The following is a 27,654-nucleotide window of genomic DNA, read 5'->3' on the forward strand; positions in this document are numbered from 1 at the left end:
CCTCGTGAGAGCCAGTTTCATCATAGCGCTTGATGATTTTTGCAACTGCACTTGAAGAAACTTTCAAAGTTCTTGAAATGTTCAGGAATGACTGACCTTCATGTCTTAAAGTAATGATGGACTGTCATTTCTCTTTGCTTATTTAAGCTGTATTTTACAAAATAGGGCTATCTTCTGTATACCACCCCTACCTTGTCACAACACAACTGATTGGCTCAAACGCATTAAGAAGGAAAGAAATTCCACAAACTAACTTTTAATAAGTCACACCTGTTAATTGAAAGGAATTCAAGGTGACTACCTCATGAAGTTGGTTGAGAGAATGCCAAGAGTGTGCAAAGCTGTCATCAAGGCAAAGAGTATCTTCTTTGAAGAAACGCAAATATAAAATATATTTTGATTTGTTTAATACTCTTTTGGTTACTACATGATTCCATCTGTGTTATTTCATAGTTTTGATGTCTTCACTATTATTCTACAATGTAGAAAAAAGTACAAATAAAGAAAAACCCTGGAATGACTAGATGTGTCCAAACTTTTGACTTGCACTGTATATGCACCAAAACGCAGCTCTCTCTATTCTCCTCATACTTAATCAAATGTCTTTCTTTCATGGCTCAATTCATATTTAGGCTAAGGGCCAGACTCATGCGTGAGTCTGGCAAGGAAGCAGAGTGTGCATTGACATGAGTGAGCGCTGCCTGTATATACTGTGCAGAATGAGCAGACCTAGAATACATAATGGATTGGTGGGAGGATTTAAACAACGGTGATTGAAACACCAACAGACAATTCATTATACAGTAACGTACTCCAGGCTAAAAACAGACAGGCTGGGCTTCGCACACACCCTCATCTCATGGAGTCAAGTTAGCTCCCTGGACACCTGATTGGGTTCCAGTACACTCACCGGACCTGCTGCATCGAGCTTCTCATCTCGCCACTGCCAGACTTTATCGCAGACCGTTATGCAGCACATCGTAGACTAAAAGCACATCTATCAACAGTTCCAGGAAAGCAGGGGGACGGAGGGGAGTGGAAATAGATGGCAAATGGCAGATATTCAACAGCTAAAAAGAAGGGGGATGTCAGGGCTACCAAAGCACAAAGATGACAGAGGAACTTGGCCATCCACCCGAGAGACAAAGGCTTTCGAAAGAAAGCCGAGTAATTACATTCAGATGCCAACAGATGTTTTGGGCTCTGTATTCATTAGCCCCATTGGCAGCCATGATTTCTTAACCAGCCCTCTGAGGGTTCTCAGAGTGGAGAGAGAGATGCTGTATGGGGGAAGGTAGAGTGGAGTGATAGGTAAAACAGTGGCAGGGAGGCGGTGTGATCAATGCCCAGTCCTAATGGTAACTGACACTATTGATCTCATCTGGCAACAAGGGAGGTGTGTGTGTGAGTGTGTGTGGGAGGGGCTCAGTCTCCCACCCGGAAAATTCTTATCAGGAGCATCCTGGAAGCGTCTGGTTGGCTAATGGCCACATGGACATAGTGTCTGGCCTGTCCCCTCTTATCTCCAGGAGCAAATTACTCTTTAGCTATAGAGCTTATTATGGTGGGTGGGTGCCCAATCCCAAATCAATCCCTAGCCCCTTTACGACCTGCAAGGAAGAGTGAACGGGGACATACAGGGGCCCAGGGATCTGTTTTGGATTGGGCCAAAGGTTCATGTGGAAGGATGGGGAAGTTGATGGCAGAGAGAGGTGGGACTGTGTTAACATGGGGATGTAGCAGGGTCATGTTGATTTGACACCAAACAGAAGAAAACAGACTGAGACAGTGAGGGACTACTTACACTTGTCCAATAAGAAACACTCTATTTCTGTTGCATAATGGGTTTTTTTGAGGGAGGGGGTCTGTTGCGTGTCCTAATGAAAATGACCTAGACCATCATCCCCTCACATAATGGTCCTCCTGTGTGTATGCAGACACAAGGGTGCGTCTGCCTGAGGGGTGTGTCACCTTGGCGATGATTCTGCAGAGCTGCGGGCCGTCCTGGGTGAGGGAAAGCAGGTTGCTGATGGCACTGCCGATGGTGTACACACTGTCTGATGACTCAATCTGCCTGATCAGGATCTGGAGAGGACCCGGGTACGACACACACACACACACACACACACACGGAAGTCACTGAGATTGACATCTCTTTTCAGCAAGTGGGAAGCAGCAAGTTCAATTTCAATGTAAGGAGGACGTTTTGGAAGATCAATAGTAGCACTAATTAATGACTGTATTGTGGATCGCACTGTGGTTAAGTTTATATGCTATATTATATACAACAAACTCAGCGTCATTTCATTATCTGAATACAGGTTTCATTTTCCATTGAACTCAGTACGCAATTCCTTATTACCAGTTCATACTCCACACTATTGTGATCATTCAAATAGAGGCGAAAGTCTAAACCAGTGATGCAGGAATGATGTAATCCCATATTATAGTGGCGGCTATATTAGACTTGGTAAATGTTTACCTTTGTATTCACCCTTCCTGAACTGTTCTGGTTTGTTTTTAGTCTCTATAACAATACATCAGGGAGACTAACGGGCTAGCCAGGAATGGGTCTGATTGTGGAGTGTGTGTGTGAGTGGCTATCTATCAACCATGTCAAGAATGAGTAAGGCATGAACACATCATTGTCCTTTTCTGTCCGTCAACGGTACAAGTCAAGTCAACTATTCTCTGACGAATTTGCCCATCAAAAGTTGACAGTTTATGGGGGTTTTTGTCGGACAGTCGTTCGTTGTCATTCATCCGGCAACGGATGACTTCTATTGAGTAAGTATTGGCTCCATTCGAAATTCTAGGAATCTAAATCCCAGTGTGCCAATGGCCTAAGTAGGTCAAAAGAGAATTCTGGGTGTAGTCAAAGCCTCATACCTGGATCTCATTGGCCAGGGCCATGTCAATCATGTGGCTGAACGAATCGCTGACATCAGTGAGGATCTCGTGAATGGCCTCCCTCATGGACTTCAGGAAGAATTCATCCTCAGTATGAAGGCATCTGGGGAAGAGAGGGCAATGGTTTGGGTAAACCTTGAACACTTATATAGCTACTGTGTTCAAATGTGTACGACAATATTCAGAGATCTTTAAGAGTTTTTGTGTGAATGTTTTACCTCTCTGTTATGGTGGTCAGCTCCATGCACTTCTCAAGCAAAGACTTCTCATACTGCACTCAAAGAGGAGAGACACATTTCAAGTTCCAATAAGACAAACACACATTAGACACAGACAGTAGAACACTCACACGCACACACAGACAATACGCACACATACGCACACACAGACAGTAAAACACCCACACACAGACAGTAAAACACCCACACACAGACAGTAAACACACACGCACACACAGACAGTACACACACACACACACAGACAGTAAAACACCCACACACAGACAGTACACACACACGCACACACAGACAGTAAAACACCCACCCACACACAGACAATACAAACATACACACACACAGACTGTAAAACACCCACACACAGACAGTACAAACATACACACACACAGACAGTAAAACACCAACACACAGACAGTACAAACATACACACACACAGACAGTAAAACACCCACACACAGACAGTACAAACATACACACACACAGACAGTACAAACATACACACACACAGACAGTAAAACACCCACACACAGACAGTACAAACATATACACACACACACACAGACAGTAAAACACCCACACACAGACAGTACAAACATACACACACACACACAGACAGTAAAACAACCACACACAGACAGTACAAACATACACACACACAGACAGTAAAACACCCACACACAGACAGTACAAACATACACACACACAGACAGTACAAACATACACACACACAGACAGTACAAACATACACACACAGACAGTACAAACATACACACACACAGACAGTACAAACATACACACACACAGACAGTAAAACACCCACACACAGACAGTACAAACATATACACACACACACACAGACAGTAAAACACCCACACACAGACAGTACAAACATACACACACACACACACAGACAGTAAAACAACCACACACAGACAGTACAAACATACACACACACAGACAGTAAAACACCCACACACAGACAGTACAAACATACACACACACAGACAGTACAAACATACACACACAGACAGTACAAACATACACACACAAAGCCGAAGCTAATGCAATTCTCCAGTCACGGCGGATGATCAGCTTTATGTAACAGAAGCGGAACCTTCACATCATCATTTTAAAATGGATGAAGTGAGTGTACTCCGTATCAGACGTTGCAAGTGTGATTCCACTCGACGGGAAACCTGCATGAACTGCTTTAGGGAAAGGGCCATCAGTGGCGGCTAATTCGTGTCTTCAGCAGCCCGTCCAAGATGGAACCAGACGGGTGGCTCTCAGAGACTCATTTTAATATCATTTTTGTCTGAATTTCGCTCTGGGCATGAATAGCGTACGGGACCTATAATAGGGACTATTTACATGTGGCAAATGTACAAGAGAGTATTCCGGAAGTCTTTATTCATTTGTCCCTCTGGTGTTACTGACTAAGAGCCAAGCAAATGCAAATACAGTAGAATCACACAGACAGAAGATTACTGGAAGCGCGTAGTTATGAGTCAACAATACTCCTTTGGTGTTAAACGAGTGAGTGAAGGAAGTAGCTAAACTCCTTTAAAAAAAAGCCGGTTCTCATCCCCCCCAGAAGAAGGCCACCCACTGGGCACACACTGGATGAATCAATGTTGTTTCCACGTCATTGCAATTAAATTAAATTGAACCAACGTGGAATAGACAATGGGCAATCCTCACCTTCTGCATCTCTGCGGGGGTGTTGCGAGCGGTGCTATACTCATGCACCAGCGAGCGCACGTGGCAGTTTGCCCGGACGGCGGTGCTGTGGACCCGCTGCCAGCGGCCCTTCTCCAGCCGCTGGAACATCTTGCCCAGCTCGGTGCTGACCACCAGCGCCCGCCGCAGCAGCGTCTGCAGGTTGTTGCGGGCCACGTGGTCCCCTGTGGCCACGATGAGTTCGCCCTGGGTGTCCTCCTCCACGCCGATGGGCTTGGCCTGCAGCACGCACATGCACTCCACCTCCGTCATGTGACGCAGGTCCTCCATCCAGCGCTGCACCGAGTCCACCTGGAGCGAGTGCATCCTGCTGCATGCACACACGTACGTACAGGCACACACAAACACACACAGGTAATGTGAGTATAGAGCAGTGGTCACCAACCTTTTCTGAGTCAAAATGCAAGTCAAGATCTTGACTTAAAAAAAATGTAAGCCTATACAAAATTAACCAATTAAAAACTGTTCTGTGTCAATGAGGTTTGTGCAGTAGGCTATAGGCCCAATACATTATCACTTTATATGGACTATGCTTGAATTGCCTTGCCAATGTTGTTCTTCTCTGACCATTTAGAAATTAAATGTAAAAAAATGTAGGTATGTGATCGCACTGGTAATAGATAATTTGTTCTATTTCTTGTGTGGCACAGCTAAGTGAGCATAAGAATTGGCATTTTGTTTATGGGCTGATGGCCTGCATCTGATGGTTAGTCTGAGCAGAGGAGCAGCGGTGAGGCGGCCTCTCACCCGACTCGCCGTCCCTCCGCCCTCCTTCCCTCCGCTGAGAAAAGGGGACGCGGTCTTCCAGCTGATTGCGAAATGAAAGTTGCTCTGCCTCATGCACCAATTCATGTTGTTACTCCAATGACCAGAGAAAGTGAGATATTCCTCGCTATTAAAAAAGCCACAAGCCACGAATAATAACATAGCAAGCTTATCGGAACACTTTGCTCTACTCATTCATTGCAGCTGCAGTGCTGGTTGTAGCGTGTGGAAGTAGGGAGAATGCGCATTTTATGGTTTATAAAGATGTTGAACAAAGTGTTGAAAGTGCTGAGTAAGAACTTGAAGTTACACATAAAAACAGCAGCTCTTTGCTGTATTCGCTGAGTCTCTCTCTAGTCGTGGTTTTACATGTTTTGAAATCTCACAGTATCAACTTTGCTGTGCGTTCGAGGCTTCTTTTTACAGTCTACGGCTCGAGGAAACTGTGCAGACACAGCGATCTGAGCTATCTGATTGGCCAGCGGTAGGCCTTTAGGTGCATTTGATTTGCTCCCTGGGCCTGCCGGGTAGGCGGAGTTCCACCTCCAGACACATGAAATGGTTTGAAATGCGAACATATGGTTTTCCCGACTCTAGGGCTGCTGAATCAAGTGCACCTACCTCCAACAGCGCTAAACGAATACAAAAAAATAGGCTTTATTGGGTTTTTTACAAAAATGTTTGGTGATCGACTAGGAATGCCTTGGTTGGTGACCAGTGGTTTAGAGCATGCACATCTACTTTGGGTAGTCATGATAGAGATAGTATCACATATTTGTAACTTGTCCCAATATTGCTACTCCAATGAAACAAGCATACTCGGATATCGTCACACAGGTACGGGCCGAGACGGTTCAAATCTAGGTGTGTTTTTGTTTTTGAAACTTTAGCCTAGCCATAACCTTAACCACTTGCTAGCATGCCTAAACCTAACCTTTCCCTAACATGCCTAAACTTAACCTGGTGCGCTTGCATTTACTGTCAAAAAAAAAAGTGTCACGCCCTGACCTTAGTATTCTTTGTTTTCTTTATTATTTTGGTTAGGTCAGGGTGTGACATGGGTGATGTATGTGTTTTTGTTCCTGTCTAGGGGTTTTGTATGTCTATGGGTGTTTACTAGTCTAAGTGTAATGTATGTCTATGGTTGCCTAGATTGGTTCTCAAATAGAGGCAGCTGTTTATCGTTGTCTCTGATTGGGAACCATATTTAGGCAGCCATATTCCTTGGGTATTTCGTGGGTTATTGTCTATGTGTTAGTTGCCTGTGTCAGCACTATATTTAGCTTCACGTTCGTTTTGTTGTTTTGTATAGTTTGTTTAGTGTTCGTCTTCATTAATAAATAGAGGATGTATTCCTATCACGCTGCGCCTTGGTCTCCTCCGTACAACGAACGTGACAAAAAGGCTGTTACGAATCGAAATCAGACAATATTTATGTTTCTTGTGAGACGGAGTTGATTCTTCCATATCCATACAAAACATATAGTCTGATTGCCCATGAAATGAGATCTCGTCAATGCTGCCCTAGCCTTTAGTTGATATCCCCAAGAGCAGCCAAGTTTTCAAATCAAATACCCAGGGATCTCAGAATCAATAGTGTGGGAGCGAGGTCAAATACCCACCAATAACTGGTGGTGTTAGGACTCGTTAGTCAAACCTATTATTTCACCTCGGTGGAGAGACTGCATTATCCACTGGGTCGAACAGACCAAACACTTCCCACTGGGCACACACTGGTTGAATCGATGAAATTACGTTGAACCAATGTGGAATAGACGTTGAATTGACGTCTGTGCCCAGTGGGTTCTTTCTCTTCAGGCTTATTGAACCTAATGAACATGGGCTTTACTGGAGGCTTTCAGAGGGGTTTCTCCGGATGAGTGGAATCAACCCAGTGTTAAGGAGGCTGAGAGGTTGACCGCTACAACGCCCTCCTCTGCTTTGAGTAAACAAGAGGGTGGAGGTTCACCAATCTGTATTCTACGCCAAGCTTTCCCAAACTCGGTCCTCGGCTTGATGATGAGTTCATTGAATCAGCTGTCTAGTGCTAGGTGAAAAACCAAAACGTGCAGCTCTTGGGGTCCCCAGGACTGAGTTTAGGAAATGCAGTTCTACACTAAACTCTAGACTATCTGGCATTCATGGTAAATACTGAGTCAATGAGTTAGTCTGGATATTGCATCAGGATTCGGGTTGCAAAGGGAGGGTATATTACTGGAAACTTTCAAAGCTTACGTATATTTCAAGGATTTTATGTAATCTATCACAACACATCTATAGTGGCCCTTTTGGGTACCTCAGATTTTTACAAGTGTCTAATTATCTCTGGCCCTCTGCGGCCTTGTCACATGGTTTATATTTAGAACAACGTTTCACAGCTTTGTCATTCCATTTTTTTTATTTTATGTTGAAATAACATTATTCAATTATTTGATATATTCATATATGTGATGAGGCTCAAACAAAAGTCATTGCAGCCAAGATTATAATAAATTGTTCCAAGTAGAGGTTTGCGGCACTAATTCCAAAAATAGTCAAGGTAAAAATATATCCACAGGATATCAAAGTTCTATGCGTAGTATTTTGATTTACTTAGAGCCAGCACATAAACACCCAGGACCAAGTCGAAATGTTGGGTGTAATATATAATGCCATAGTTCACGTCAAACTCATTCCACGGAGGGCCGAGTGTCTTGCGGGGTTTTCGCTCCACCCTTGTACTTGATTGATGAATTAAGGTCACAAATTAGTAAGGAATTCCCCTCACCTGGTTGTCTTGGTCTTAATTGAAAGGAAAAAACTCAAACCCACATACACCCAGCCCTCCGTGGAATGAGTTTGACACCCATGTCATAGTTGATTAGATGCTTTAATAATTTATACTTGAATAACGTTTTAAAAATGTATCCATATAGTGTTTTATATCTATGTCCATATTGTCCATGAGTTTCTAGTAGATAGACCATATGGTTCAAGAGAAAATAGCCTAATTAATTAAACAAGTTCAGAGAGTGCCTTAGATTTTCTTTTAATTACCAAAATTACGGAAGATTCGGTAACTTTGGTAAAATACCGGAAGCTTTGCATCTTGTGTTGACAAAGATCTCTAAAAGTACCCCAATCTCCTTGGGTGTTTGGGTGCTAAAAGGAAGCGTCATTGTGTGCGAACTTTAAACAAACAAAAATCCAATTTGAATAGTCAAAGCCTGCCTTTGAGACAAATGTAGAGCTGAATCACTGTGGGACCATGGTGATGCTGGATGATGATGATGTATGTCTATTGTCTGGTATCATGAATTTTATTGACCCATAGGAACAAACACTGCCTGTATTCTGTCTTTCCGCACGTATCGAGTTTCAGCTTTTAACACAGAGCTGGGTAAACATTGTCGTGCCATTGAGAAGGCACGTTTCCAATCGAGAGTATTTTCAATATCAGTCACTATGAGTGTGCCTGTTTACTAAAGAAAACCATCCATTTGTTTTATGAGGTCAGCAGTGGTGTGGTATCTGATTCCACCAAACTATTGTCTGAGGCAGACGGAAATGAGTCATCATCCAATGACACATAATTGAATATACCCCCTTTTGGAATATAGCCATTAGAATATCTACAGTTTGATTGAGTTAATGGTTAAAATAACTATACTCAACTACAAACAAGTGTCATGTTTTCATTATCACTACAGAATGGCAACTTTGTTGTAAATACAAGTGTAGGCATTCTCCCTTTTTCTAAATGTTTTTTTTTCTCTCTCTCTCTCTCTCTCTCTCTCTCTCTCACAAAAAACCAAATCAAATCCTAACTCTACTCTTGCACTTTGGGAGTTGACATCGTCCTCCGCCCTGTCACTCTTCTCCTCGGTGGGGATGCATTATGGGAAGCTGTAGGCAGAGATTTCCGACATCATCCATAATGATGAGGTTCACCGGTTCAAATAGCTATCCCACAAACCCACTCACTTTGGAGAGGAGATATGCTCTCATTTGCTTCCTAATGAAGAGGGGTGCTACTCTCAAGGTCAAAGGTCACACTCTCAAAAGGTGCCATGTGATTGATTTCCTCAATTGGGAGAGACATGACGAATATAGGCCCAGCTCTTGAGGAAAAGAGGAGCAGCTCTAACTCTCTCAACTCAAGAGCTGGGCCTGCACCTTGTCTCTCGGACATGTAAAAGTGAAAAATAAAATGCTTCCTTTGAAGGCCCAGATATAGCTGCTGATGCCGATAGTGTCCCTAGCCAATTAGCGCCGGAGAGCTGTGTGTGTGTGCGTCCACCTTCTAATGGTTTGATGGTGCCCCCACCTTCATGCTGCAGAGACACGACACAGCCATGGTTGCTGAAAACTGCACCCCACCAGGTCACCCCAGCAATCAGACGGGCAGCACTCCTGCAGCCCCCCTGGACCCCCATCTCGACAGAGTGGACGCTAATTAGTAATGTGTCACGGGTGACGGGGAGATTGGAAGGGTCAGGGGATTTAATTGCCTACCATTTGTTTCACAAGCCCTGCAGAGATGCCCTAGCAACATTTTACCAGGTGAACATGACTCAATGGTGTTTTTTTTTTAAAAGACTAAAACAGGAAAATGGCCACGTTTGGATTTCTCCCGCAATATCATGCCATGCTTACATCTTATGCTGGCAATGATCATCCTAAAAGTTTACTGACAGAAATAGCTGTTTTCATTAAACACTATGAGGGACATTTTTCTATCTGTAAAAAGGTCCTCTCAACATGACCATAGCATTTGAAATAAATCACTGAATCTAAAATGGATTGGAGTACAAAAGCTGGTGATTGTGTCGCATGCAACACATTTTCCAGCTGATGAATTTAAATCTGCACTTAAATAATTGCCACCTTCTTACATTGTAAAAAACAAATAGCAAGGAGCTATCATTCCCGCTACAATATTGAGATTATCATCATGATCTAAAGCGAGTTGTTCTAAGGTTCAGCCAGAAAATGCACAGTCTGGGAATTTGCTTTTAAAACCCACTTGGCGCACATAGACACAGTACAAGTCCAGATCATTTCGGAATTTAAAAAACTAGAGGTTCCAGAATTACATGAATGTATACACACACAACCTCCAGTAAAATGACCCTACCTTCGCTGAAGCAAATCATAGTAATAATAGGTGTGTTTTCCAAAAGGGAGTGAAAAAGCACACTCCAGTTTGCGGGAGATGACAAATATTTACATAGGGGGCCAGGGATGGGGTCGCCAATGCCACAATGTGTGTTATCACAGACCGGGGACTGTGAAGATGAGGCGTCCCTCTCCGCCTCTGGAGGCTGGGGGGACAAGGGAGAGTCGTTTACACAGTGGTTGGAGTGTAAACACACTCGAGGCGCAGTGACAGAAATACAGAGACAGAGAGATGGGGCCCCGGTGTCAGCCAGCTCCCGGAGCCTGGAAAACTATGGGCTGAGATACATGGAGACATGTTAGTGGGATTGGGCAGTGAAGAGGTGGGGTTATGTTACAGCCTGAATTTAAAATTTATTCAATTGAGATTTTGTGTCACTGGCCTACACACAATACCCCATAATTTTAAAGTGTTTTTAGTTAATTAAAAAAGGAAAAGCTGAAATGTATTCAATGTATTGTTATGGCAAGCCTAAATAAGTTCAGGAGTAAAGATGAGCTTAACAAGTCACAACACGTTGCAAGGACTCTGTGTGCAACAATAGTGTTTAGCATGATTTTTTAATGACTACCTCATCTCTGTACCCCACACATACAATTATCTGTAAGGAACCTCAGTCAAGCAGTGAATTTCAAACACTGATTCAACCATAAAGAGCAGGGAGGTTTTCCAATGCCTCACAAAGAAGGGCACCTATTGGTAGATGGAAGAATCATATCACTTTGAGAATGGTGAGGTAATTAATTACACTATGGATAGGGTATCAATACACCCAGTCTCTGCAAAGATATAGGCGTCCTTCCTAACTCAATTTCCGGAGAGGAAGGAAACCACTCAGGGATTTCACCATGAGGCTAATGGTGACTTTAAAACAGTTACAGAGTTTAATGGCTGTTATAGGAGAAAACTGAGGATGGATCAACAACGTTGTAGTTACTCCACAATACTAACTTTGATGACAGAGTGAAAAGAAGGAAGCCTGTACAGAATAAATATATTCCAAAACATGCATCCTGTTTGCAACGAGGCACTAAAGTAAAACTGCAAAAAAAAATGGTAAAGAAATGGGGATTCTAGCATGTATTGACTCAGGGGTGTGAATACTTATGTATATTTATGAGATATTCCTGAATTTCATTTTCAATAAATGTGCAAACATTTCTAAAAACATGTTTTCACTTTGTCATTATGGGGTATTGTGTGTAGATGGGTGGGAAATAAATCTATTTAATCCATTTTGAATGCAGGCTGTAACACAACAAAATGTGGAATAGGTCAAGAAGTACGAATACTTTCTGAAGGCACTGTACATAAACATTAAAATGTTGAACGGTTAAATGTATGGAGGATTATCAGTGCTACTTTGAAAATGGCATTCTTAAATGCTAAATTGAAATGTTAAAATGAGAAATGCATTTAGGGCCCTCAAAAGGCTAGGACCGGCCCTATCTGTGTGTGTGTGTGTCAATGCCCTGTATGAGCCTCTGAGAATGATGCCACAGAACATAGTACCGGCTAATAGGGCCCAAATGAATCGCGGATAGTAAATAAGCTCCATCATTCCTCCCTGGTTCCATTTGCGCTATAATTGATGTTAATGTGTCCATTGCGTCTGACAACACAATCACAACATACTGTACATTAGAGTAGCGCCATTAAGATACACAAAGCCCAAAAAATTAATATAGACCATTTCACAGTAAAATAGGCCTTGACTGTGAGCTTTATTCCTAATCTTTATGACTGTGATAGACAGAAATAACAGTGTAATATTATATAATTTGTATTCTGCACACAGAGCATGTCTCGGCACAATGAGCTGAAGAGAAAAGAAAATTGGAGAATTGTATTTCGCACAATGAATTGCGGAGGTGGAAAGGAACTAGCAGTTATAAATAGAGGACAGCAGTCATTTCCAGTGTAGTTTGTAGGCGGAGTATGCTATCTAGGGCCCCAGTAAGAAAAATTACGTTGACGACAGGTTATTTTAGGTGCTGAATTAAAAGGTGAAAAGTGTTGTGCTCCGAGTTTTGAAATCAGTGAAATTAGAGTATGATAGCTAAAACACTTGTCTCTGGATTACATCTTCAAAATAAGGGCAACTATGGCATCCGTGACAGGAAGAAGCGTCCAACCATGATGTATGTGGGTAAGATAGTCTAACTTGCTATAATTTCAGATATTACACATTTCTAATTTTGACGTAGTCTTTTCCTTTCAAGTTAAAGTGTACTGTTAGCTAGCTAGCTAACATTAGCTGGCTTTCTAGCTAACTTTACGTGTATGATCTTCTTATTTGTATCTCAGAGCCATTTGCTTGGTTAGATATAGCCTAATGTTAGTTAGCTGACATTGAACCTGGTTGGTTAGCTACCTGCAGATTCATGCATGGTAGTAATGTCATGAGTTGGGATTATGTTTCATTGTTTAGCTAGCTAGCTACATGTCTTAACAAAAGACTCCACTATGCAAGTAACCATTTCGGTGTGTTCATATATTCAGTCTGGCCATCTACTCCGATTTCAGAGCACTCTCATCTGAGTGTGCCAGATCGCAGAATAACTGATGAACGTATGAACGTTCATTGAATATGGCCGGTGTCAGTAAACTTCGGCAAAAAAGCATAATTCAATTGTTGACAGCCGCACAGTTACAGTCACCAACGCTCTGGGTCACATAAAAACAGCCTAACCAGCTGTTAGGGTGAGTAAAATGGTCAGAAAGGGATGTTCTCTAATTTGTGTCTGGAAGTAGCTAGCAAGCTAGTGAATTAGCCAGTTAGCTTGGGTGCTTGACTGGCGTTTCACAACGCTCGAATCAACCCTACTCTTGGCCAGAGTGTCCAGTGTTACGCTCTGAACGCCCCGAGAGCGAAATACTCTGAATTTACAAACGGACAATCTGACAACACAGTTGCAGTCACCAACGCTCTGGATAACATAAAAACAGTATAACCAGCTCTGCTAGGACGAGTAATGTTCAGTGAGATGTTCTCTCATTTTTGTTTGGAAGTAGAAAGCAAGTTAGCTAGTTAGCTTGGGTGCTTGACTGCTGCTGTTGGTACAGAACGATTGGATCAACCCTTAAAGAGATGGGTCAGGCTAAAGATTAAGAGGGTGTGAACAATACTGAATGGGTGTAGACAAAGAAGAGCTCTCCAGTTGGTACCAAAACAGTCAGAGGCCATTTTCTCAAAAGTGAGGTTACAAATGTAGCAACTTTCAAAGCAGAATTACTTTCCCATTGTTCCTCACATTCAGTGTATGACATACCTTTTTGTAGATTTGTGTCTCTGCTTTAATCCAATGTAAAAAAAAAAACACAATTTCAAATGTTGCTACATAAGACTGAATCAAGGCGGTCAGTCATGATGTTCAATGTATTCCAAATTTACAGAATAAACCAACAGGCCACATCAACTACAATAACATTCTCAGTAACGGTTACAAATCTGAACGAACGATAGATGTCTAGGCCATGTTTCACAAGTTTGAACATCACATTACAATACGGCACAGTTTAGTACAGTAAAGCACAGTTTTTTTTATTTATTTTTATTTCACCTTTATTTAACCAGGTAGGCTAGTTGAGAACAAGTTCTCATTTGCAACTGCGACCTGGCCAAGATAAGGCATAGCAGTGTGAACAGACAACACAGAGTTACACATGGAGTAAACAATTAACAAGTCAATAACACAGTAGAAAAAAGGGGAGTCTATATATACATTGTGTGCAAAAGGCATGAGAAGGTAGGCAAATAATTACAATTATGCAGATTAACACTGGAGTGATAAATGATCAGATGGTTATGTAAAGGTAGAGATAGAGATATTGGTGTGCAAAAGAGCAGAAAAATAAATAAATAAAAACAGTATGGGAATGAGGTAGGTGAAAATGGGTGGGCTATTTACCAATAGACTATGTACAGCTGCAGCGATCGGTTAGCTGCTCAGATAGCAGATGTTTGAAGTTGGTGAGGGAGATAAAAGTCTCCAACTTCAGCGATTTTTGCAATTCGTTCCAATCACAGGCAGCAGAGAACTGGAACGAAAGGCGGCCAAATGAGGTGTTGGCTTTAGGGATGATCAGTGAGATACACCTGCTGGAGCGCGTGCTACGGATGGGTGTTGCCATCGTAACCAGTGAACTGAGATAAGGCGGAGCTTTACCTAGCATGGACTTGTAGATGACCTGGAGCCAGTGGGTCTGGCGACGAATATGTAGCGAGGGCCAGCCGACTAGAGCATACAAGTCGCAGTGGTGGGTGGTATAAGGTGCTTTAGTGACAAAACGGATGGCACTGTGATAAACTGCATCCAGTTTGCTGAGTAGAGTGTTGGAAGCAATTTTGTAGATGACATCGCCGAAGTCGAGGATCGGTAGGATAGTCAGTTTTACTAGGGTAAGTTTGGCGGCGTGAGTGAAGGAGGCTTTGTTGCGGAATAGAAAGCCGACTCTTGATTTGATTTTCGATTGGAGATGTTTGATATGGGTCTGGAAGGAGAGTTTAGAGTCTAGCCAGACACCTAGGTACTTATAGATGTCCACATATTCAAGGTCGGAACCATCCAGGGTGGTGATGCTGGTCAGGCGTGCGGGTGCAGGCAGCGAACGGTTGAAAAGCATGCATTTGGTTTTACTAGCGTTTAAGAGCAGTTGGAGGCCACGGAAGGAGTGCTGTATGGCATTGAAGCTCGTTTGGAGGTTAGATAGCACAGTGTCCAAGGACGGGCCGGAAGTATATAGAATGGTGTCGTCTGCGTAGAGGTGGATCAGGGAATCGCCCGCAGCATGAGAAACATCATTGATATATACAGAGAAAAGAGTCGGCCCGAGAATTGAACCCTGTGGCACCCCCATAGAGACTGCCAGAGGACCGGACAGCATGCCCTCCGATTTGACACACTGAACTCTGTCTGCAAAGTAATTGGTGAACCAGGCAAGGCAGTCATCCGAAAAACCGAGGCTACTGAGTCTGCCGATAAGAATACGGTGATTGACAGAGTCGAAAGCCTTGGCAAGGTCTATGAAGACGGCTGCACAGTACTGTCTTTTATCGATGGCGGTTATGATATCGTTTAGTACCTTGAGCGTGGCTGAGGTACACCCGTGACCGGCTCGGAAACCAGATTGCACAGCGGAGAAGGTACGGTGGGATTCAAGATGGTCAGTGATCTGTTTGTTGACTTGGCTTTCGAAGACCTTAGATAGGCAGGGCAGGATGGATATTGGTCTGTAACAGTTTGGGTCCAGGGTGTCGCCCCCTTTGAAGAGGGGGATGACTGCGGCAGCTTTCCAATCCTTGGGGATCTCAGACGATATGAAAGAGAGGTTGAACAGGCTGGTAATAGGGGTTGCGACAATGGCGGCGGATAGTTTCAGGAATAGAGGGTCCAGATTGTCAAGCCCAGCTGATTTGTACGGGTCCAGGTTTTGCAGCTCTTTCAGAACATTATGTATGGTACAGGAGAGTCAAGTTTTATTCAGTAGAGTACCGTACGGTACAGTACAGAATAGTTTCATTCAGTGGAGAAGAGTACACTACAGTACAGTAGAGTTGAATTAAGTAGAGTACAGTACAGTAGAGTGCATTAGAGTAAAGTAGGGTACAATAAATACAATACTTTGCTTTGCTTTATTTTACTATGCTCTACTGTATTGTACTTCACTATACTCTACTATACTCTACTTTCATTTACTGTACAGTGTACCGTAATGTGAGGTACTGTGCTGTCCAAACTTGAAATATAGATGTCTATGTATGATTGGTTTAGATTTGGTCCAGACTGGACTGTTTGGGCTAAATCAAGACCAGACCGGACCAAATCTGAACCAATCACACAAAAGACGTCGCCGCCGGAAAATGCTTAGTGGGGCTGCTCTTTGGGATAGTGTAGCCTACTAGCCTTCCTCTTGATAGCGAACCTACGAAATGTGCAATGCATAAAACAAGGAATATACAGTATAACAGCAGCCACGTCAATAATCGAACCATTCTTCTTATGTTTGAGATGTTAACTACCTCTCACCACTCTGCGTAGAGAGAGAGAGAGAGAGAGAGAGAGAGAGAGAGAGAAAGAGAGAGAGAGAGAGAGAGAGAGAGAGAGAGAGAGAGATCAACCTCTAGTGATGGAGGCCAACCAACCGGGGTGAGTCCGTGTTTTGAGAGCTAAATATAGCACTGCCCGGTGCTAGCATAGCATTAGCATGTTGCTAGCATTCCCTCTGGTGTGACTGATGCGCTGTTGGTGTGTCACGCAATTGCATCACAGAGACAACCTTTCAGGCAGGCACAGAGAGAAAAACACGTTCAACTGTCAACGCCAGTGCTACGCTATTTATAGTTGCGACTATGTGTATGTATCACTATATTTTGGTGCTTGGGTGCTTTCGTCGATAAGCGCTGTATGATAAACAGACGATAAAAAGCCCAGCGGTGTTGGGAGGACCACCTGTCTTCGATCAAGCGCGGCGCGAGTTATCGGGCAGGAGGAACTCGCATTGCAAGCACCATGCTCTATGGGAGCCACATGGGACTATACAAATACAATCCCCAATTGTGAAACCTCCGCCTGGTACGTTACAGTAACTCAGTGATGCATTGGGCTGTGTAACTCTTCAACTGTCTTTGGAGACGGAATTCAATTGATAAGCGGCTAGTTTGGCTGTGCTGTGGGAATCACAACCGGGGCAGCGAAGGTATGGCAATTGGAAGGTTCCAACCCCAAGTAAGGGCAATCTACCGGAGCCAGAGGCAAATGCTCTTAGACTTCTCAGCAAAAGATTTTTACTTAAGTCTCCAATAAGAAAACCTCTATTGTAGCATTGTGAACCCACATGTGCTTCAATGTCTGGTTTGCATGAATGGCACCATATAATGTCTGGCACCACATATGAATATTATGCAGACACCACAAGAGAACCACATTCAGACAGTCCGAGGGAAAATGTAGGCTGAATGAGCTGTGAGATTTTGAAGAGCAGGTCAATGAGGCTTTGGAGAAGCAGAGGAAACGGAAACAAGGAGACTCTTGTCCCACACAAAGAAATAAACATGTATACAAAATGTAGTAAGCAAGAATGCTAAAGTATTCTTATTGGGTTCTGAACATTAAATACACATGAATGGAAAATTGTGCACTACATTGGCAGGTAGCCCAGTGGTTAGAGCGTTGGGCCAGTAATCAAAAGTTTGCTGGATTGAATCCCAGAGCTGACAAGGTAAAAATCTGTCGTTTTGCCCATGAACAAGGCAGTTAACCCAGTGTTCCCCGGTAGGCCGTCATTGTAAATAAGAATTTGTTCTTAATTAACTGACTTGCCTAGTTAAATAAAGGTTACATTTGAAAAATGTAATTACATTTGGCAAACAGCCTTTGCCACAATAGCAGTGCTTGAGCTGGGAGGTTCCAAATGAATACCAAAAAATGTCTAGTCTTTCCTGTTTATGATAGCATTGCAGAATGGAAAGGTATGAATGATAAGGGAAGGGATGAAGAAACCACTTTGGTAACACTTTATTTGGATAGTCCATCTGTAGATGCTCTACAGACTATCAGTAACATTTCAACTAACTATCTACTAACCCTAACCCTAACCTTAACCCTTGTCCTAACCCTAAACTAAACCCTTACCCTAACCCTTTCTCTAAACCTAACTCCAAGCGTAACCTTAGCAACAATTGCTTTTCAACAGATACACGATATATATACAAAAGTATATGATTGGCAGGTGTATAACATCGAGCACACAGCCATGCACTCTCCATAGACAAACATTGACAGTTGAATGGCCTTACTGAACAGCTCAGCCGTGAAGTGGTCGGCCACACAAGCTCACAGAACGGGACCGCCGAGTGCTGAAGCACGTTCAAATCGGCTTCAGCACTCACTACCGACTTCCAAGCCACCTCTGGAAGCAACGTCAGCATAATAATTGTTTGTTGGGAGCTTCATTAAATGTGTTTCCAGGCAAGCAGTTGCACACAAGCCTAAGATCACCATGCGCAATGCCAAGCGTCGGCTGGAGTGGTGTAAAGCTTGTCGCCATTGTGCTCTGAAGCAATGGAAATGCTTTCTTAGGAGTGATGAACCAACCTTCACCATCTGGCAGTCCAACGGACGAATCTGGGTTTGGCGGATGCCAGGAGAACCCTACCTGCCCCAATGCATAGCATCAACTGTAAAGTTTGGTGGAGAAGGAATAATGGTCTGGGGCTGTTTTTCATGGTTCGGGCTAGGCCCAGTGAAGGGAAATCTTAATGCTACAGCATACAATGACATTCTAGGCGATTCTGTACTTACAACTTTGTGGCAACAGTTTGGGGAAGGCCCTTTCCTGTTTCAGCATGACAATGCTCCCGTGCACAAAGCGAGGTCCATACAGAAATGGTTTTTCGAAATCGGTGTGGATGAACTGGACTGTCATGCACAAAGCCCTGAACTCAACCCCATCGAACACCTTTGGGATGAATTGGAATGCCGACCACGAGCCAGGCCTAATCGCCCAACATCAGTGTAAGTCCCCGCAGCAATGTTTCAACATCTAGTGGAAAGCCATCCCAGAAGAGTGGAGGCTGTTAAAGCAGCAAAGGGGGAACCAACTCCATAGCCCTTGATTTTGGAGTGAGATGTTCGACAAGCAGGTCCCCAGATACTTTTGCTCATGTAGTGTAGTTTGTTGATAGATGCTCTACAGATGGTCATACTAACCAACTTTATCTCGGTGCAGAGCCGAACCATATACATACCGACTGTCTAAATAGTCAGGAAAACAATACTTTCCTGTGGATATTTTGTCAAAACTTTAGAGCAGCTGAAGGATAAACTGCACAGACAAGCGCTAGAGTAAGTTCAAAGGTCATTTTATTTAACAGTCTGGCTTGTAAGGAACATTTACACGATTTTGCATACAAATGTTTCAGGCTGTATTAGGGTTGCAAAGGGAGGGTATTACTGGGAACTTTCAAAGTGTGCTTTTCCCTTTGGATATATATTTTTACATGGACTCTTTTTAGAATTAGCACCGCAAACATCTACTTGGAACAATTTATTATAATCTTGCCTGCAAAGGACTTTTGTTTGAGCCTTATCACATGTCAAATATTAAATAATAAAATAAGATGATTATAATGTCAAAAATACAATGACAAAGCTGTAAAACATTATCCTAATTATAACCATCAATTTAGTGAATGCCATTGGTGTTTAATATGAAGGTTTCAGCATGAAATATCATTTTTTTTTGTTGTCAATGTGCTGGTGGCAGTTTGTAAAGAAAACGTCAATAGTTGGAAGACTTGCAGAGTAAATTGAAAATAATAGTTCATTAGATGCTTTTTTCCTTAATTAGGCAATTAGGCAATTTTCTCTTGAACCATATTGTGGATACCATTTATGAATTTGAAAAAAAGTGAGTTATTCAAGAATAAATTATTAAAGTTACGATAGATTGCAATAGATTTTCCTTTAATTACCAACATTACTGAAGATTACGGTAACTTTGGTAAACTACTGGTAGCTTTGCAACCCTAGGCTGTATATACCAATTAATTAGCCTGCTGTGCTTTGATGATCGAGGTTGTCACATACACTCCTCCTGAAGTAGCACATGGGATAAAAATGCCCTGCCCTAGACTAAGAGATGGTGATTGGGATCTGAGGTATGAGGCAGACATCTGACTTCCAGATGTTTCCATCAGCACAAAGCAGACTGACAGCTCTAAAGTGCAGTCCAGGAATGGGCTCCACACACACACACACACACACACACACACACACACACACACACACACACACACACACACACACACACACACACACACACACACACACACACACACACACACACACACACACACACACACACACACACACACACACACACACACACACACACACAAACACACAGTAGGCCTATGCACGCTAGCACACATAACATCATCTGTAAAAGAGCACACACACACATCTGGCTGATTGCTGGTCTCCTGGCTGCAGTGCATGACATGGCCTCTTTCAGGCTTGAACCTGAGGCAGAAGGTGACCAACCAAACAGTTTGCATGCAGGTAGTGTCCTCTGTTACCTTCTAGGGTCTATTTCAGTGTATGTCTATGTAGATGCAGATGTTTTTGTGACATCTGCATATGTGTATGTTCTTTTTTTATTCCTATGTGTATGTGATTCATGTGTATGTTCTTTTTTTATTCCTATGTGTATGTGATTCATGTGTATGTTCTTTTTTTATTCCTATGTGTATGTGATTCATGTGTATGTTCTTTTTTTATTCCTATGTGTATGTGATTCATGTGTATGTTCTTTTTTTATTCCTATGTGTATGTGATTCATGTGTATGTTCTTTTTTTATTCCTATGTGTATGTGATTCATGTGTATGTTCTTTTTTTATTCCTATGTGTATGTGATTCATGTGTATGTTCTTTTTTTATTCCTATGTGTATGTGATTCATGTGTATGTTCTTTTTTTATTCCTATGTGTATGTGATTCATGTGTATGTTCTTTTTTTATTCCTATGTGTATGTGATTCATGTGTATGTTCTTTTTTTATTCCTATGTGTATGTGATTCATGTGTATGTTCTTTTTTTATTCCTATGTGTATGTGATTCATGTGTATGTTCTTTTTTTATTCCTATGTGTATGTGATTCATGTGTATGTTCTTTTTTTATTCCTATGTGTATGTGATTCATGTGTATGTTCTTTTTTTATTCCTATGTGTATGTGATTCATGTGTATGTTCTTTTTTTATTCCTATGTGTATGTGATTCATGTGTATGTTCTTTTTTTATTCCTATGTGTATGTGATTCATGTGTATGTTCTTTTTTTATTCCTATGTGTATGTGATTCATGTGTATGTTCTTTTTTTATTCCTATGTGTATGTGATTCATGTGTATGTTCTTTTTTTATTCCTATGTGTATGTGATTCATGTGTATGTTCTTTTTTTATTCCTATGTGTATGTGATTCATGTGTATGTTCTTTTTTTATTCCTATGTGTATGTGATTCATGTGTATGTTCTTTTTTTATTCCTATGTGTATGTGATTCATGTGTATGTTCTTTTTTTATTCCTATGTGTATGTGATTCATGTGTATGTTCTTTTTTTATTCCTATGTGTATGTGATTCATGTGTATGTTCTTTTTTTATTCCTATGTGTATGTGATTCATGTGTATGTTCTTTTTTTATTCCTATGTGTATGTGATTCATGTGTATGTTCTTTTTTTATTCCTATGTGTATGTGATTCATGTGTATGTTCTTTTTTTATTCCTATGTGTATGTGATTCATGTGTATGTTCTTTTTTTATTCCTATGTGTATGTGATTCATGTGTATGTTCTTTTTTTATTCCTATGTGTATGTGATTCATGTGTATGTTCTTTTTTTATTCCTATGTGTATGTGATTCATGTGTATGTTCTTTTTTTATTCCTATGTGTATGTGATTCATGTGTATGTTCTTTTTTTATTCCTATGTGTATGTGATTCATGTGTATGTTCTTTTTTTATTCCTATGTGTATGTTCTTTTTTTATTCCTATGTGTATGTGATTCATGTGTATGTTCTTTTTTTATTCCTATGTGTATGTGATTCATGTGTATGTTCTTTTTTTATTCCTATGTGTATGTGATTCATGTGTATGTTCTTTTTTTATTCCTATGTGTATGTGATTCATGTGTATGTTCTTTTTTTATTCCTATGTGTATGTGATTCATGTGTATGTTCTTTTTTTATTCCTATGTGTATGTGATTCATGTGTATGTTCTTTTTTTATTCCTATGTGTATGTGATTCATGTGTATGTTCTTTTTTTATTCCTATGTGTATGTGATTCATGTGTATGTTCTTTTTTTATTCCTATGTGTATGTGATTCATGTGTATGCGATTCATTTGAATCTGATTGAAAAGTAAGTGTGTGAGAACATGTCCCGTGCATTCATGACTGTCTGTATGTGAGTGCCATATGTTGGAATCTTCAGTATACGAAACAGTCCTCGCAGTGCATTTGAATGTATTTGCGTGTATGGAGGTCTAATCCTAGACTGTGTGTGTGTGTGTGTGTGTGTGTGTGTGTGTGTGTGTGTGTGTGTGTGTGTGTGTGTGTGTGTGCGTGCGTGCGTGCGTGCGTGTGCGTGCGTGTGTGTGTGTTTTGGCAACTCAGAGACACATCCCACTCTAACAGTTGCAGGGCGGTGATGCGTTCGCTCTCAAACCCAGGCAAAGACTGCATAATGACACCATATATCCCATGTGTTTTTAGACCCATTTACAGATCTGAATCTGAGGTTATTTTATTACCAGTATTACTACTATTAGTAGCAACAGTGTACACAACATTATTGTGCCCTTGTGTAGCCTATATGTGTGTGTTATTGTGCATGTGTGTGTTTGTATTTGTGTACGCATGCGTAGGTTCTTGCGCTGTTGAATGTGTTTGCAGCCGTGTGTGTGTTGGTGTGTGTCTCAAGAGACTGATGCGAGGCTGACAGTCCCATAGATACAGACAAAGCATATTATGTCATATGTGCACCATGCGAGTCGTGTGCACTTACCTCATTGGAGATGATGAAACAGAGCTACTGTGTCTGGAGCTCTGAGGAGTGGCCATTCTGGAGCTCTGAGGAGTGGCCATTCTGGAGCTCTGAGGAGTGGCCATTCTGGAGCTCTGAGGAGTGGCCATTCTGGAGCTCTGAGGAGTGGCCATTCTGGAGCTCTGAGGACTAGCCATTCTGGAGCTCTGAGGACTAGCCATTCTGGAGCTCTGAGGACTAGCCATTCTGGAGCTCTGAGGACTAGCCATTCTGGAGCTCTGAGGACTAGCCATTCTACCTGTGTCCATACCACTTCAGCACAGCACCTGCAATAAACAACATTAGATTATTATTAGACCATCCAAAGTCACACATTGCTATTTTCTATCAATTTCACCATTTGGTAATGTAGAATAAGTAATACACAATTTATTGCATCACCTATCCACTTGAACACAAATGTATACTTTATTAGAATCCTAAATCGAACATTTTAAAAGAAGGACCTGAAAATTTTACATAATCATACACAGACAGATGCACACACGCGCTGACGCACACACACATACACACACGGCCTCTTTGGCTGTGTCGTTTCCACGGCACCGTATCCACTACAATCTCTCCTTATTGATCTGCATCCAAGCCTACTATTCTTTTTTTTACCAGAGTAATTAAATTATCAATAAAGCTCCCGTTTTAAATAGCTATAGGCCCCGGTGTGCCAGTGGAATAATATTTCGTATCTTCTAATTTATTGGCTGGCTGCCAGTAACTCTCCACTTTGAACCCAAGCAAGGGAGCTGAAGTTCTTAAGTGCCTGCAATTCTATTCTGCATTTTTATTGATGTATCCCATTTAGATTAGTCCATTTTTAAAACCCGCTGTGGCATGAGGGGTGTGTGTGTGTGGGGGGGGGGGGGGGGGTTTTCCCATATTATAATCCATTTAGTTAATGGCATCCTGCTGTGGAATGATTACAGATTACAGATTTCATGTTTACTGTAGGACTATGATTAGCACATAGCTACATATGAGACTCATAGTCAACTTCTCTGGCCCAGTGACTTGGAACAGGTTTAGCCACCGTGGTTTGGCTTATGAAATGGTGAGTGTTGTTGAATCAATAGATGTGAATAACCCCTTTTATATCACTTACTTTATTCCCGACAGTCACATATGAACATGCACAGCTCCCCTGGTATTCTTTAAAAGTGTGTGAAATGGCAAACAGAACATTTGCGCATAAGTGTGTCCAATTTGAATAGGGGCTGTTGAACAATTGTTGCCATTATGCTGCTCAGTGGCAGAGCCCCACCTGTTTGCATGTTATTTTGGCATTAATACGTGTCACATATCAGTTTGCGTAAACTATCAAAATAAAGAAAGTCGCACACTCCATGTACAAACTCCCAGCAATTGAATGGGTATTTACCAACGTTTCGGCATCACTGTGAGGAAGGCACAGTTTATTCACCGTTAGTTAGAACCTCCACGCAAATGATTTTTTCTGGGTGTGCGCCAGCTCATGTTTTTTTAATCTACATATCAGTTTGCAAACAATGTAAAAACATATATATTTTTTTATCATTGAGTTAATAAAGCCGCATACAAACTTGGTCTCTTTTTTGCTTTCTTGGTTAAGGCAGCTCCAACAAGCAGGTGTTTCAGCCTAGCTCAGTGCTTTCTGTGGTGGCGGAAAATACGAAGTGTAGGGGTTGGTTTTGTTCTCTAGTTGCGTCGTGATTGGCTCAGTGTTCTGTCACTCATAGAGACACTACGTCACCGCAAAATGTACGGGTAGAGCTAAAATATTCAAGCCTCTTGGGTGCTGCCATAGACTTACATTAGAAGTGCCCATCCAACAAGGCTCAAGGTCATTGATCACAGATAAAATGACGTCAAATCACGTTATATCTACCTTAGCTTTGATTGGACTGATTATGTCAACATCATACTTTCAAAGGCTGAGCTAGCAAGCTAAACAAGGAGTCATCATCATGCATCAAGTCAGCAATCTACTGGCAAATCCTTTTCAATCCTTGTCATATGAAGATAAATAATAAATAAAATGTCACAGCCGCCCGTGACCGAGAGACCCATGGGACAGCGAGCAATTGGCCTAGCGTCGTCCGGGTTAGGGGAGGGTTTGGCTGGCCGGGATGTCCTTGTCTCATCGTGCTCTAGTGACTCCTTGTGGCGGGCCGGTCGGTCGTCAGTTTGACAGTGCTTCCTCCGACACATTGGTGCGGCTGGCTTCCGGGTTAAGCGAGCAGTGTGTCAAGAAGCAGTGTGGCTTGGCTCTTGATCTTCGCCGAGTCCGTAGGCGAATTTCAGCAATGAGACAAGATCGTAACTACCTATTGGATATCACAAAAAAAGGGGGTAATGCCATGGGCCAGAAAATACTACAGTGAGTTCAATACAACTGGGAACTCAGATAAAATTAGCTCTGACTGGGAAAATACAGATTTTTGTTTTGAATGGTCATCCAACTCTGAATTCCAAGTCGGGATTTGGGCCTCTTTCTAGAGCCTACAAGTACATTTCAAAAGTGCTGAACAACTAGTTATATTGACTACGTCCGTCCTAGCTCGGTCATTAATGTCTTAATCGAAATTACGGATTGCCTCTTATCCGCTCTTTGTCCCCTTATGCCATAGTTTGTAAATCTCAATTGTCAGTAGAAACCACATTTGTTCAAACAAGTCAGCCATATCAGCTATATTTTTATTAAAGGCTGTAAATGAGTCTGAATGAACTGTTTCGCTGACAGACAAGGCTCAGCTGACAGCCAGGTGTAGCAGTGGTAAGGTGTTGGGACTGCTGTTGGGACTCTGCTGTTGGGATAGATTTATGTAGGCCCTAACAGTTTGTCGGCACCGTTTGTCACCGTTATAGTGCAATTCATGTATTGTTTAGTGTTGTATAGTGGCTTTGCTGGCATTCATCAACAAAACATTTTATTAGCCCACCAAGATTTCCATGCTAAAATCGCCATTGTTGGTGAGAAAAATAACGACGAAGTCAATTAGACAAATCTACAGAGAGAGAGAGAGAGAGAGAGAGAGAGAGAGAGAGAGAGAGAGAGAGAGAGAGAGAGAGAGAGAGAGAGAGAGAGAGAGAGAGAGAGTACTGTTTCTCTGCAGTCTTGGCACCACAAGTACAATACTCTGCTTAGAGAGGGCAAATCTGATATCATCACTAGCCAGGATTTTATCCAACATTTTATGTGAGTAAAGTACATGTCAGATAAAAAATGTATCAAAGTAATTTTTATCTGCACTATGTCATCCACAACAAGTCAGTTTGATGGAAACACCTCTGGTGGGAAAATGCACATACTGTTTTAAGCACATTTTAATACATTTTAATACTATGAAGGGTGAGATTGTTGCAGCTGTTGGTAGATATCATCCCCTTTCTTTTGAAAGGAGGACAGAAAAATGTCACATAGGTCAGAGGTGATTGTGAGAGAGGGGTTGTCCAATGGGCAAAGAGGTTTGTTGATGATCGAGAAGAGCAGTCTTGGGTTTCCTTGTTCATTCCTTATGATGATGGAGAAATAGGCAGATTTGGTTGTGGCAAGTAAGTCATTGTGGTCTTGGTAGGCCTCCTTATGGACAATAAGCCCTGTCCGTGTGTAGAGCCATTCTAGTCGTCGTCCTATGGCTTTCATGGCACGCAGCTCAGGAGGGTACAATGGCGCTGGGATGTTGACGGAGACCACCCTTGTTTTAAGGGGAGCCAGAGCATCCAGGTGGGAGGAGAGCTCAATGTTATAATGAGCCACCTGGTCAGTCACTGAGGATACATGAGGTTCAGGGGTGTCATGTGATTGCATATCCAAGCTGTGTTAATCCTTGTTATATTTCTCAAGGTGTTGGTGCACTTGTTGGCTTGGGCATGGGGGCGGGCACACTGAACAGTATGGCCTCATGGTCAGATTGTAACGATTCTCTTCTTGGGAAGTAGAGGCGGACCAAAGCGCAGCGTGGTGGTTGTTCATAGTATTTTATTACGACACTATACATGAACAAACTAACGAAAAACAAAACAAGAAACGTGAGAACTCAAAACAGCCCTGTCTGGTGAACACTACACAAAGACAGGAACAATCACCCACAAACACACAGTGAAACCCAGGCTACCTAAGTATGATTCTCAATCAGAGACAACTAATGACACCTGCCTCTGATTGAGAACCATACTAGGCCGAAAACATAGAAATGCCCCAAAACATAGAAAAACAAACATAGACTGCCCACCCAACTCACGCCCTGACCATACTAAATAAATA

The 27,654-nt window shown here is 42.1% G+C and overlaps 1 protein-coding gene across 2 annotated transcripts in view; it reads right to left on the reverse strand.

The window, feature by feature from the left end:
• Positions 1-27,654, reverse strand: part of LOC139369125 (protein inscuteable homolog) — an 84,374-nt gene that overhangs the window by 23,852 nt on the left and 32,868 nt on the right. For both annotated transcript variants that reach the window (XM_071108619.1, XM_071108621.1), the window contains exons 2-6: positions 23,376-23,680; positions 4,848-5,196; positions 3,129-3,181; positions 2,890-3,013; positions 1,972-2,085 (exon numbers count right to left, since the gene is read on the reverse strand). In XM_071108619.1, the coding sequence (XP_070964720.1) occupies positions 1,972-2,085; positions 2,890-3,013; positions 3,129-3,181; positions 4,848-5,196; positions 23,376-23,662 (927 nt within the window). In that variant the 5' untranslated portion in view covers positions 23,663-23,680. The remainder of the gene's footprint in view (positions 1-1,971; positions 2,086-2,889; positions 3,014-3,128; positions 3,182-4,847; positions 5,197-23,375; positions 23,681-27,654) is intronic.

Source organism: Oncorhynchus clarkii, chromosome 2, assembly GCF_045791955.1.
Source record: "Oncorhynchus clarkii lewisi isolate Uvic-CL-2024 chromosome 2, UVic_Ocla_1.0, whole genome shotgun sequence".
Lineage (NCBI taxonomy): Eukaryota > Metazoa > Chordata > Actinopteri > Salmoniformes > Salmonidae > Oncorhynchus > Oncorhynchus clarkii.